This window comes from Geotrypetes seraphini, chromosome 5, assembly GCF_902459505.1.
Source record: "Geotrypetes seraphini chromosome 5, aGeoSer1.1, whole genome shotgun sequence".
NCBI classification, from domain to species: Eukaryota; Metazoa; Chordata; class Amphibia; order Gymnophiona; family Dermophiidae; genus Geotrypetes; species Geotrypetes seraphini.
Genome location: NC_047088.1, coordinates 236,340,084 through 236,354,367, shown reverse-complemented (window position 1 = coordinate 236,354,367; position 14,284 = coordinate 236,340,084). Strand labels below are relative to the sequence as shown.

The 14,284-nt window shown below is 40.7% G+C and overlaps 1 protein-coding gene across 13 annotated transcripts in view; it reads left to right on the top strand.

The window, feature by feature from the left end:
• R3HDM1 (R3H domain containing 1) overlaps positions 1–14,284 on the top strand; it is a 288,043-nt gene that overhangs the window by 115,172 nt on the left and 158,587 nt on the right. For 9 of the 13 annotated variants that reach the window (XR_004539395.1, XR_004539394.1, XM_033943916.1 and 6 more), the window contains 4 exons: positions 8,199–8,221; positions 8,303–8,353; positions 8,453–8,679; positions 13,790–14,041. Coding sequence is in view for 11 of the 13 variants with exons in the window: in XM_033943916.1 (XP_033799807.1) it covers positions 8,199–8,221; positions 8,303–8,353; positions 8,453–8,679; positions 13,790–14,041 (553 nt within the window). In the remaining 2 variants the exon portion in view is untranslated. Of the gene's footprint in view, positions 1–8,198; positions 8,222–8,302; positions 8,354–8,422; positions 8,680–13,789; positions 14,042–14,284 lie in introns of all 13 variants that reach the window. The other 4 variants (XM_033943923.1, XM_033943924.1, XM_033943925.1 and 1 more) reach the window with 2 other exon arrangements.

The following is a 14,284-nucleotide window of genomic DNA, read 5'->3' as shown; positions in this document are numbered from 1 at the left end:
CTTGAGCAAGGGGAAGACCTGACAGTGCGCCACATCTTTAAAGTGTCAGCATTACTAGAGCTTATTCCAGAAGTGTTGAGAGAAATGAAACTGTAGCTGCCTCAGGTAGCGGCAGCGCATTGCTTAGTTATGAGTGTTTCTCAAGTGCAGACTTCATATTAATTTTCTGTCAAATCCATACCTTATTGCTTTATTTACGGAACATTGTGAGGTCCCAGAAGGCTCCTTAAAGGGAGCTAAGACAACGACATGTCTGTATCCCATGTCTCCTGAGTTTCAGCAGTTATTTGTCCAGCCTAAGGTGGATTCACTGTTGGCTCAAGTCAACAAGAGTACTTCCCTTCCCACTGGGGCTTTAAGGCAGCCTCAGTGGCCTTTTTCTTTGTATGAGCCTGTCATACCAGAGTCTGGGCGATGAAGTGTGCCCCCAGATGGTAATTGTGGGGACTGACTACATGGTGGACGCCATGTATCACATCATTCAAGTCCTGAGCAAGGTCTCAGCTTATTCCAACTCTGCCTGCAGAATGCTCTGGATTAGGCACTGGGCATGATATTTGGCTTCTAAAGCCACTTTAAGCAGACCCCTTTAAGGGACAGATGCTATTCGGAAAAGTCTGGATGACCAGATGACCAGTGTGACAACTTGCCGAAAATGCTTGTGGACAGTAGACCTTGGAATTCCAGAGGATCCAAACTTAGTAATTCTCATGGCTCTAGACGATTTCACCAGTACTCTGGAGGACCCTCTGCCCAGAGGTGTGGGAAGGATCCCATCAGAGATTTCACACCCCTGTGCATGCGCATAAGTGTAGTGTTTTTGTGTGTAGAGACACAGGCAGTTTCCCCTGAAGAAATCTGTAGGGCAGCTACGTGGTCCACTCTCCACACATTTACAAAATTTTATAGAGTAGATGTAGCAGCAAGAGAGGATACTGAATTTGGGACCTCAGTCCCCAATTTGGGAGCTCATCTGTCCCACCCTAGAGTTAGAAGACTGCTTTGGTACATTACCTACTGCCAGGACTTGTATGCTTTGTGTAACAGAAGGGAAGATTTGGTACTTAATAGAAAGAAGATTATTTAGGTTAACACAGCATATGAGTTCTTAAAACACACACTATCAGTCTGGGTTACACCTTTGTATTCTCTGGATCAGAATTCAGTGTCTACTACTCAAGATTTCATGCTGTCACTTTTAAAAAAATGGAAGCATGAAGAGAGAGTGCTTCAAGGGAAAAGACATTCTGAGCTCCATGAGGTTAATGCATTTTGAGTTTTTGGTGGGTGGTTTTTAGTTCTTTCACCCTAAATTATTCAAAATGTTATATAACCTTGTTTAATATTTCTTACAGAGCAGAAATTAATGGTATTTGCAGGGAGAGTCCCCGTACCCCCTCCTTCTTGTTTTCTGTGTTTTAGTGTTGTTCGATTGCTTTGTTACTAACTGAAGGGGGCTCCACAGCACTGAAGAAAGAAGTGGAGCTAAAAAATGTAAATTTCATCATCCTGCAGCCAACTCGCAAGTACGTATGGGATATTCACCTACTGTCAGTACTCGTATGCAGTGTTAATAGAAAGAACCTAATCTTCCCATACAACTGATCTCCTGCTTTTTGAGGCGATTGGTGCCGTAGGACAGTGCAAATGGATATTAGGTTCTTGGGGAGGGGGTTTGATAGTGAAAAATGGTATTTGGGCTGGGATGAGAAAATAAGTGGGAGTGGTGTGCTGGGAGGAAAGAGGCATGATGTGTGCCATGGGGATGAGAGATAGAGTGAGCTTAGGTCTTCCTGGGAAGAAAGGAGAAAATGAGGGTGGGCAGGGGAAAAGCCAGAGTTCATGCTGGGGAAAGAGTGAGGCAACTGAGGAAGTTAGAGAGGGCTTAAGGATCTTTCTGGTAAGTGGGAGATCTGGGGATCTTGATAGGGTAGATGGAAAGAGCAATGGAGATAAAAAGAGAAAATTCGTGAGAGCAGAAGGCAGCTTGAACTAGAAGCAAAGAGAAGGTGTACACCCTGTAGGGGGGTCTAAGTAAGATGGAAGAAAAGATGAACCTGTAGGAGATCAAGTGTAGGGGAGGATGGATCTTGGCAAGTGAGAATTCTGAGGAAGATCAACCTCTGAGGAGTAAATAAAGTTGAAGAAGGTCATTCTACTCAAAATACACCAATTCCCACTGAAAACTAGACTTGTTGCCCACCTAACGTAATGAAAGTTGCCCCGGTCACCTTCAAAGCCAAGTTACACACTTGGCTCTCTTCCCTTTTACAATCGGGCACTTTTCCTGAAGACCTAGGCCAGATCCTAATCGCCACAATTGTAAAAAACCCCAAAGAACCCATCAACCTGACATCAAATTACAGACCCATTGCGAACATCCCCTTTGCAAAGTTAATGGAAGGTCTGGTCAACCAAGATTTAGTAACCTATCTGGACAAATTCAACATTCTAAATGACAACCAGTCAGGGTTCCAACTACAGAATGACACGGGGAAAAAATCTGTCACCGCCCTGTCCCCGGCCCACCATCCTCTGCACCGCCCCTTCACCGCCGTTCCCTTCACCGCCCCGTCACCGTCACCGCCATCCCTTTCACCGCCCCGTCACCATCCCCGCTGCATCCATATAAGCCTTAGTACTGTAATATTTAGCTTATTCCTTTCTTATAAATCAAAGTTCTGGCTGCTGAACTAGAGAAAGAGATGTTCAACTGGCAGGGCTTTGTTTATAAATTTTTATCAACACAACTAATATACTACTTTATCCTAAAGCAAAAAATAAATATATAAATAGAATTTTTTTTTTCTACCTTTGTTGTCTGGTTTCTGCTTTCCACATCTTCTCATTCAATTCCTTCCATCCACTGTGTGTCTACTCTCTGCGTCTTCCATTTGCTGTTACTGTGCCTCTCCCTTCACCCCCCCCCCAAATTGGTCTAGCACCCATCTTCTTCCCTCCGCTCCCCCATAGTCTGGCATCTGTCTTCTTCCCACTCTGTCTTCCACATTTCCCTTCAGGGTCTGTTCCTCTCCACCCTCCTTCAATGTCTGTCTTATTCCTTTCCACCACCACCCTTCCCTCCCTTCTTTACCATCTGTTCCTTTCTACCACCCTTCAGCTCCTCTCGCATGGCCTATCTATCTACCTAACTCCCTCTTATTTTCATGGCACGTTACAATGTAATTTGTGCAAGCCACTGGAGCCTGCAAGCTCGGTCCCTGTCCCATCCCCACAAACCATCTCGCTTCTGTGCTCCTATTTTCCCCATTTCTAATATCTCCCCTATGTATCTGCCATTGCCCCCCCTTGTGTCCATATACCATCCCCATGGCATGTCCCCTTTATGTCTCTGTCCCTATGCCCCATGCACATAATTTCCCCTCTTTCTGTTACCTTCCTGTGTCCAGATTTCCCCTATCTTCCTCTTCCATACCAGTGTGTCTTCTTTTCAACCCCATCTAGCTTTTTTCCTTCTTTCCTCCCCCCCCCCCCTGCTTCTAGCATCTGGCTCACCTGCCTGTCCTTCCCTTTCTTTCCTGCTGTGGGTTTTTCTTTCCATCTTCATCTCCTTGGCCCAGAATCCTTTTCCCTTTCACTCCCTCCTTCCAGTTTGAGCCGGGAACACGAGCGATCGCATGGTCCCTGTAGCCACCACCCACCTGCCCAATCGATCCTAGTGTTTAGCCAGCTCTCTCCCTTCTCCTCACCTTAGTTTGTAGGTTTTCTTTTTCGGCGACCTGCACGCTTTCCCAAAGAGCCGCGCATGCGCGGCTGCTCAATTTTCAATCTTCTGCGCTGCTGCAACTTCCTGTTTCCGGTTGCGTCAGAGCAGAAGATTGAAACTGAGCAGCAGCGGGTGCGCGGCTCTTTGGGAAAGCGTGCAGGTCGCCGAAAAAGAAAACCTACAAACTAAGGTGAGGAGAAGAGAGAGAGCTGGCTAATCACTAGGATTGATTGGGCAGGCGGGTGTGGGCTGCGGGGACCGCGTGATCCTTCATGCCTCACTGCGGGGACAAGACCATTCACCGCTCCACGGGGCGGTGAATAGCCTTGTCCCTGTCCCCGTAGCGACTGCTAGTTTTCGTTCCCCGTTTTGGCGGGTTACCCGCAGCTAAATGCGGTGGCCGCGGGTAAACCACCACCGTGTCATTCTCTAGTTCTAACCCAGTCACAGCACCGAAACTATTATTGCCTCTCTACTAGATTCCCTCCATTCCCTGTTCAGCCAGGGCACAAGTGCACTAGTCCTTCAGTTCGATTTAAGTAGTGCCTTCGACTTAGTTGATCATACCATCCTCTTAGACTGTTTGGAGTCAATCGGTCTCTCAGGCAATGTTTTAAAATGGTTCTAGGGTTTCCTAAGTAAAAGATCATACCAAGTTTACAGTGACAATACACATTCCTTTAGCTGGGTAAATGCATGTGGAGTCCCGCAGGGCTCTCCCCTGTCCCCCACTCTGTTCAGTGTCTACCTGGCTGCACTAGGGAACCTATTGCAAAGCCTGAAAATCAAATTCTACATTTACGCTGACGACATCACCATAGTCTTTCCCCTAACCAGCGTAACTCCTGAGACAAAAAGTCATCTGGCATCTATCCTTATGCAAATCGAACTATGGATGTCCGACTTCAAATTGAAACTCAACTCAGATAAAACCAAATTCTTCCTGACTAGTCCAAACAACAAAATCAAAGACTTAACAATCTCCTTGAACGGTCAAGTCTTTCCCATCACAAATTCCATAAAAATTCTAGGAGTGACGCTAGATTGCAACCTCACCTTTGAAACTCACACCGACTTACTAGTCAGAAAATGCTTCTCCGCCTTATGGAAACTAAGAACCATCAGAAAATACTTCAATGCATCCTCATTCCACTTACTGGTGCAATCCTCCATCCTGAGCTTACTCGACTACTGCAACATTATCTACCTGGGATCCATAAAAAAAAAACATTCAAAGACTACGTATCATCCAAAATTCGGCAATTCGACTGATCTTTGGGCTAAAAAAATGGGAACACATAACTCCCTACTACCAAAAACTCCACTGGCTGCCCCTGGAAGCAAGAGTGCTGTTCAAGTTTGCCTGTCTCTGTTTCAAATCCATTCATGGTTTGGCCCCCTTATACTTGGTTCCCCATTTTACCTTAGATTGTCCATTCAGACCCACTCGCAGAGCTCATCTCTTCAGCCATCCAACTCTAAAGGCCTGCCGTTACAAAAGATACCTGAACAGAACTCTAGCCTTTGAGCAGGATAATTACACACAAGCGTACTTATAGCTACTCTAGGGTTGTAAAAATGAATAATGAACAAAATGATGCAAAATATTATTTTAATAAAACCCAAAAAATTATTTTTTATTTGTTATCAATATTAGATCATAAGAATATCAATTGATTATCAGTTGTAGCATGAGAATTATTACAGAAGCCAAAAGCTGGCCTTGCTCGTAACAAATTCCAACTTTTTACCAGTTACACATCCATATATATCCTAAATGACGACATTCCTTCGTTACAATCTAACTGCAATCTAACTGGTCCAAAGTATTTGTTTCCATATAAGGCTAGCTTCATATAGGCGTGTCACAAAAGCATTCCTAAAATTACATTCTTATACCTAAAGAGTTACATTCTCACATTAAGCTTACATATTTTATAAAAAGAAGAAATACATAAACAGATATTGTAATGTACTCACAAAAACTATTCAGCTTTTAAATCCTTTCCTGTAAAAATCAGCGTGTCCTCTCTGTACTGAGAAAATCATCTCTGTCTCACTAAGACTGAGCAAAGAAAGCTGAAAGGAGCAGTTAACTCCCCCTCCCATCAAAATTCCACAAAGTAGAAAAAAGTTGCCCAAGGTCAGAGGTCAAACACCAGATGCAGCCTTATCAGGTTTTCTTCAGGATTTCAGATATATGAAAATCAAAATAAAATATATTCTAATCTATACTTGTTAACTTGTCACCTATAGCTACATAAACTCCTATTATGTAATTTTACTGACTTACTAAAACTTAATTTTGGATCAATACATACAATGATACACATATGGTTTCGATCTGTCTTTCCTACTGCAGACTCAGGTCATTGAAACCTCAGGTCCTTTGGAATGTGGATACCAGGTCAAAAGCCAACTCCTGTCTGCCTATAACTCCCTGAAGATTGGCCTAGTTCAGGCTGGTCACTCTTCAGAACAAAGAAGCCCTATAAAACTTAAACTTTGCCATCTGGGGTAAATTTGCTATGGTGGTTATCAATCACAGAATGTCTTAGCCTGCCTTCCTGTACCCTCAAGCACATGAAACATGTGTCAAATTAATATGTTAAATTAAATTCCTGTCTTTTACTTTTGTATTTCTGATTATTATATTCCAGCTTATCCACTTTTCACATATTTAGCTATCAATACCACATTCTCACTTGCTCTTGGATTAGGCCCTATCTATCAACAGGTTTTTCTAACTAGTAAATCCTGGTGCAATGTGAGAAAGTGTAATAACTGAATTTTTTATTATTTCATGTTTGCTCATTTCATCATACCTACCTGTCCAGGTAAACCAAGCTGGCCCTCCTCAGGTCTACTTAAGGCATAGGACAAGGTCATTAGCTTCCAAGCAGGTCATCTAAATGATTGACTGAGCAATATTATCTCGCGTTCCTCATCCTTCCTAAACTTCTGAAAATTATTAAAAATTAACCTATTTAACCGATTTGTAGCCTAAGACCCCTTACCTGATCCTTGCCCCCTAAGTTCTCTTTTTTCTTACCTTGCTTCCTGCTCATCGTACATTTGACCCCCTTATATTGTACCATGCTTACATATATTAATTGTATCTGTATCTGCTGATTGTACCCATTCACTGATTGTCCAGCCCTTCTTTATTGTAAACCGCCTTGAACTACTACAGCTTTGGCGGTATATAAGAAATAAAATTATTATTATTATTAATATTCCTGAAATAGGGAGGAGCTAGGCTTTATAATGGGGGAATTCTGTGCATCTTCTAAAATTCTGCGTACTTTGTCAGTGTTTTGCATAGAATTCTCCCAGAAATAAATGAGATGAAAGTGACACTTCATAATGTTTACATTTGTATGCTGTCTTTTAACCAAGCTTTTCATCCCCACAAACACATCTCAGTGCTCAGACTTTAGGAAAAAAATAGTTTCTTGTTTTCTGAATGCCCAAACTTCACTAGTTAAGCTTTTCTTTCTTAATTCCTTAAAATTCCTTTTGACAGGTCAAACAAATTGTAGAAAGTTTTGCTTTTTTCATACGATGCATAATTAAGCTGTAAAATCAGTTGCCAAAGGATTTGTGACATCTCTGGGAACGGGTGACTAAAGTAGTGAATCCAAAATCTTGAGAGTGGCTGATTTTTTTTTTTTTCATGTCAAGCAGTTGGGAAAAAGTTATATGTTTGAACCTCTGTAACTTTTTTCCCCACAAAAAAAGAATGCAATTTGGTCTGTTGTATTACAAATTTGCTCTAAGAGAATTCATTAAATTCTCATTTTTTATTTCTGGTGACTGTCACCTTTTCCCAGAGATGGTCACATTTGGTCAAGGTGACCAACTTAGGATTCAAAAGGGTCAAGTTTTGGAGGAAAAGTCTATAAAAATTATTAACCAGATAGACTTGGGAGAGTCATTTGCCATTCCTAGAAATTAACGGGAAGTAGATCTACTTTTGTGGATCTGCCTGATATTTATAACCTGGACAGGATGCTAGGCTCAATGGTCTTCAGGCTGACTCAATAGGAGTTTTCTTAGTATTCAGACAATTCATACTCTTCATTTGTCAGAGGAATGTTATTAGCATTTTCTTAAACATGAACTCTTTGGTATCTGAAATGAACAGGGCAAATACATTTTAGCCTACTTGCTGGGATCAGAGTATACCGTTTATGTTTATTTAAGATTTGATATACCGCTCCTGCATTTTACTGACCTAAGCGGTTTACAATGTATCAAACTAAAATGAAATTAGGTACTTGAGAAAAACTGAAGGCTCACAAACTAGCATTTATGTAGTTACTCAACTGTGATGATTTTGAACCTGAATTCTATTGCCGTGAGCAACTTGTATTTACTGCTCATTTTGTTTCCCATCTTCTGCAAATGGTGAAAGTGAAAGCAAATATTCACCATTGTAATATCTTTCCTTTATTCTTTGTGTCTTTAGGAAAGTTACCTTATGGACAAAAGGTAGGCAACATTCGTTACTAAGAAATTATTTTATTTTGTTATTGAAATATTAAAAAGCAGTCTGATTAAATATACCAACAGAATTCAAGAGGAAGAAGCTAACAGTACACAGCAGAGACGCCAAATGTTCAGGTACTTAATGTTTGTTTGTTTTTCCCACAGTATAATGCATATTTTGCATTTTTCTCCCTTTGCAAATAGATATCTGAAGTTCTGTTACATAAATTGTAGGGTCAATAAAGATGCATCAGGGAGATCAGGCAACAGTCATCACAGTAGTACTGAGAATGATCTGAAGTACTCAGAACCTCGTCCTTGGAGCAGCACAGATTCTGATAGTTCCATCCGCAACTTGAAGCCAGCTGTAACGAAAGCCAGCAGCTTCAGTGGCATTTCTGTCCTAACAAGAGGAGATAGCTCTGGAAGCAGCAAAAGTACAGGCAGGCTTTCTACGACAGGTATAACTAAATCTGTGCAAGAAAATAATTCTCCAGCAGTAAAATAAGCTTGCCTGAAATTTTGTGCATGATTTCCTATATTTTATTATTGCTACATAACATCTATTTGTATTGTGGTCAAACACATAATCGCAAATGAGAGAAAATTTTAATTTAAGATTTACTTATGTCTTCATGTGTTATCCTGGAAAGTGAGAGGGAGGACAAAATGTTGAATAAAACAGTAATATGTTTTTTTAGAAACAATTATCAGTTTTCAGGCCTAGGGCAGCATAATTGCTTTGTGAAGTTCTTGGGCACACTTAAGTTACACATTCACTTAGGGCTCCTTTTACAAAGGTGCACTAGCGTTTATAGCGCACACACCGGATTAGCGCGTGCTATAGTGTGCGCTAGCCGAAAAACTACCTTCTCAAGAGAATGTGGTAGCGGCTAGTGCGCGGGGCATTTTAGCGCGCGCTATTCCGCGTGTTATGGCCCTAACACACCTTTGTAAAAGGAGCCCTTAATATGGGTCCAGTTTTTTCTCACTTTCTGCACAAACCCTTCTTCCTCATTTTTTTGGTCTCAGATATCACTGCATTATCACCCCCATACAGTTTAACCTTGAGGTACTCTTAATTTTTAGTTGTACCAGATCCTATCTAATAAAATAAAAAAATGCACATGGAAAGGAGAGGGTATATAGGTTTGAAGCACCTTATTTAAGTGTTTTTAGTATCAAGATTTTTCCTCTCATAAGACTATTGCTATCCATGCACTAATGTCAAAATCTTTTAAGAAAGAAAAATGTAATGACATTACACCACGCAGTAAATTTTGGTCTATACCTGAGACCCCCTAGTGTGTCACTTCTGGAATCAATGTACCGTATTTTTCGCTCCATAAGATGCACCTGACAATAAGACGCACCCTAGATTTAGAGGAGGAAAACAAGAAAAAAACCATTCTGAACCAAATTCTCCCTGCCAGGCTCTGTATCCTGTTCCCCCTCCCTGCCAGGCTCTGTACCCTGCCCCCCTCTGGTGGTCTAGTGGTAGGGCAGGGCACATAGCAGGCAGGCCTAGTGACAGGCAGGCCTAGTGACAGGCAGGCCTAGTGGCCTAGTGACAGGCAGGCTTAGTGGCCTAGTGACAGGTAGGCAGGCCTAGTGACAGGTAGGCAGGCCTAGTGACAGGCAGGCAGGCCCCACACATCCCCAGTACCTTAAATCATACCCCCACGTGCCACCAGTACCTTAAATCATCCCCCCATACCACATGCCTCCCCAGTACCATAAATCATCCCCCACGTACCCCCCAGTACCTTTTTTAATCATCCTCCTGTACCATTAATCATCCTCCCTCGATACCTTTTTTAATTCCTTCCATCTTTTCCAGCCAGCGGTGCACAGGCCAGAAGCGCCGCATATTTTTTTTAATTTTTTTTTTTTAAATTTGAATTTAATACATTTACAATATCATAAAGATATCAAGAAAAAAAAGGGTTTCCATACAAATATTCCAATAACAAATCATACAACAAACAATCCTTTACAAGCCCACTAAAAGGGGAAAGCATGTTGCTCATTTATCAACTAAATTTAAGGAAAAACAAAGAAATGAATTGAATTCCAAAGAACCCAATCATTCCCTACTAGAATTAGGACATGGACTTACCTATCCTATTTTCTCAATGAAGAAAGAATGAAAAAGAAAAGAAAAAGAAATCTCACTTCTGTTCACGAGCTAACAAAAATTGTTGCAATTGAATGAGATCCCAAAAGACAAATTCAGTATCTTGTATCTTAATCAAACATTTACAAGGAAACTTTAAATAGAATGATGCTTCAAGTGCTAATACTCTATTTCTCAATTTCAAAAATTCTTTCCTTCTAAGCTGAGTAGCTCTTGAGACATCTGGAAATATACTAACCAAATCCCCACAGAACTTGGTCAGTCTATTTTTAAAGTAAAGTTTCATTAACAACATTTTATCTGTCTCACTCATACATGTTAAAATCATGCTGATACTTGTTACCGCAGCTTTGTAAAAGGGGCCCATTGTTTGATTGTCATAAGAAAGCAACATAAAAACTTAGAAACCAAGCTAAAAATGCATGGATATATCTCAAATATTTGGGGAAAAAAATCCACTTCATATAAATATCTATAAACATATCACTACAGCTTTACCCTCTAGATAAAGAAGATTAATAAAAATAAATATTTTCATCCCTAAAGTTTATTAACTGTGTTGCATTAAATATGTTTAGTTATTTGCTATATAATATGCTTATTTTGCAGGGTTTGTGATGTAGGGGCCCTTATACTAAGCTGTATTAAGCTCTATGTGCACTTAGGGCTCCTTTTACTAAGCTGCGGTAAAATGTGACTCTACTGCCCCCTTATGCGGGTCTTTCCCACACACTAAGGCCATGCACTAATGTTGCCATTAGCACTGAGCCGTTAATAAAAATTAGAATAAGAGTCCTTATCACCATGCATTTTGTAGGTAGTAAGGGCTCATGTGTTAATCCCCGCCAATCAGCTTTCAGTAATTTTTGCTGTCATGCCCACTCTGGAAAAAAAAAATCAGAAATATTTTTTAGCACAGCACATTGGGATTTTACCGCAGGTCACCTCTGGCATACCCCATGGTAAGCTCTTTTAAGCTGCAATAATCGCATGCTGGTGTTTACTGCAGTTTAGTAAAAGGACCACTTTATGCAGGAAAAATGGCCTAATGCAAGCCGCCTTAAATCAGTTTACATTAATTTTGCCATTTATGTATGTTAAGCACACAGAGGGGCATAATCGAAAGGAACATTTAAGTCCGTTTTCGTCCAAGTCGCAAGTCGTCCAAAGTAAAAAATAGCTTAGGACACATTTTCGAAAAATACGTCCAAATTTTTTTTTTGGTTTGAAAATTGTCTAACTATATTGTCCAAGTCGCTAAATCGTCCATCTTAATACCACATTTTCGTCCAAGTCAAAAACACCTAGAACAAGCCCTGTTGGACGTGGGAGGGGTCTGTAAAGTGATGGACTGAACACCCAGACATGGCACCTAAATAGTGGGGTACCTTACAGGGCACTGCTGTGAACATCACAAAAAGGGTGCCATATCTTCATCTCACTACAGCTCCCTTATAGGGCATGGTGAGCCCCCCAAACTACTGCCAGAATCCCCTAGACCATGGGTGTCCAATGTCAGTCCTCGAGGGCCGCAATCCAGTCGGGTTTTCAGGATTTCCCCAATGAATATGCATGAGATCTATTAGCATACAATGAAAGCAGTGCATGCAAATAGACCTCATGTATATTCATTGGGGAAATCCTGAAAATCCGACTGGACTGCGGCCCTCGAGGACCGACATTGGACACCCCTGCCCTAGACCCACTTATCTACCTCCCCAATAGCCCTTATGGCTGCAGGAGTCACATATTTGCTAGTAAAAAAGAGTTTGGGGGGTGTATAGGGGAGTGCACATGTTTCAATATCAATGCAGTGATTACAGGGGCATTTCTGGGCATGGGTCCACCTCTTTATGGGTCCCTAACCTACCCCCAAGACGGTTTAAGATGCCTCTGTGCAGCACGACTAGACTTTCCTATGCTAGGTGATGATGTTCTGGAGGCACAATTTTCAAGTTGTGATTAATATTTTTATGGGGGTGGGGGGGTCGGTGATCCCTGGGGTAGTGTGTGGGGGTCTGTATTATGTGTTTGCAGTGCTTATTTGGTCACTTTAGGTGGGTTTTTGTGACTTAGACCATGTTTTAAATGGTCTAAGAGTCACAACGTCCAAGTTCCATCGATCCTGTGCTGTATAACTTTCGGTTATACATACAGTACGACTAAGTCTAAGCCGCCCATGTCCCGCCCTTGACACTCCTCCTGAAACGCCCCGTTTAGCGATGGTCGTTCAGCGGCACTATGAAAGCCTAGGTCGTTTAGAAATACGTCCAAAACCCATTTTTATTATCGGCATTTGGACGTTTTTTTGTCAATGTTCGTCCAAGTGCCGACTTAGGCTGGTTTTTGGACATTTTTCTCTTTCGTTTATGAGCTCCACAGTATTTATTTATTAAGAGGGGATATGGAAGCACTATGGAACTAGCGCATTTTCAGCATCAGCACAGTAACTGGTTAGTGTGTTAGTAATTTAGGAACTCTTAGCACCTCTTAAATAGGAGGCAGCAGGTACTCGTATGTTAATTTTTTTAAATGACAACACACTAATGCTCCATTCCAATCTAGATGGTATCTCACTTATATATATATATATATATATATATAGACAAACCGTCTTCTATACCTGGAGACTAAACAATTGTCGAGTCGGATGATAGCGGCCCTGGGGGGATCCTTGATAAAGCTTTTGGCGAAACATATCAGATCTAACATTCCCAGGTCGTAGGAATTGAAAGAGAATGAACACTAAAGATAAGTGATTTTTAATATGTAAAAATAAAAATAAGTTTTAGAAATATCTTATATAGAAGAGATGAATAGAATATAGATCTTAAGAAATAAACGAAGATTACATTAATATAAAAAGGGTTTGGGCCAGTGACGATTAAACACACAAAGCTTGCCACTATGAAAGTGATTTGAGCGGTGGAGTGGTGTTGCTGAGGCCTTGGAAGAAAAAAAATAAGAAAATTATAGAAAATAAAAATAGCTGGTAAAATGACTTTTTCACTTGGGACACATGAATTAGGATGATCACGCACTAATGCTAACACAAGCGCACAGCCAGAAGTTCAACAAATAGAAAAATGCCTATTATACAGCAGTGCTAGACATAGGCTTGGCACGTGGGAAAGTCTTGCATTAGGGTGCACTAAGCCAGTTTACTAGTACAGCTTAGTAAAAGGGCCTCTTTTTTCCCCCTTAAACTGCATGTTTTAGAAACATTAGAAATGTGATGTTTATTAAAAGTGACTTTTGTTTCAGGTGTACTAAAAGTAAACCTGCTTGTCCAAAAGTTGAACATAGTGTTTAGTAGTTAGTAAAAATTTGTGTTGAAGCTGCATGTAATACTTGCACTTTATGAATCTGATGCATATTTAAATGAGTTTGTTTTTCTCTTAGATAAAAATCATTTTTCATTACTCCTTTCCTAGGTTCTGAGTCTTCTAGTAGTGTAGGGTCGTCCACGGGTTCTCTTTCTCATACCCAGCAGCCTCTTCCAGTAACAGCTCTAAGCCAGCCATCTCATGGCACACCTGCCGTCTATCCAACTGTCAGCACTAGTAATTCTCTTTCCTTTGGTGGCATAAGTGGGCAAGTGGCACCTACTAGCACTAGCTTCTTTTTGCTTCCGTTGGAAGCGACAGGCATACCGCCTGGCAGTATTCTGATCAACCCACAAACAGGTTGGTATCCAGTGGTAGATAATTTTATGTACAGTTTAGAAATCTAGAAGAATGTTTTATATGTACTATAACTGTAGTTCTAGATGTTTTGTGATTTATTTATTTTTTATTTATTTATTTTTTTTTTTAAATGTACTTGTTACATTTTTTATTGGTATTTTAATGTCCTAATATTTGAAACTGTTATAAATCAGAGACATGTGATAAATTAAATTTAAATTATATATATGATTTGTCGCCTTT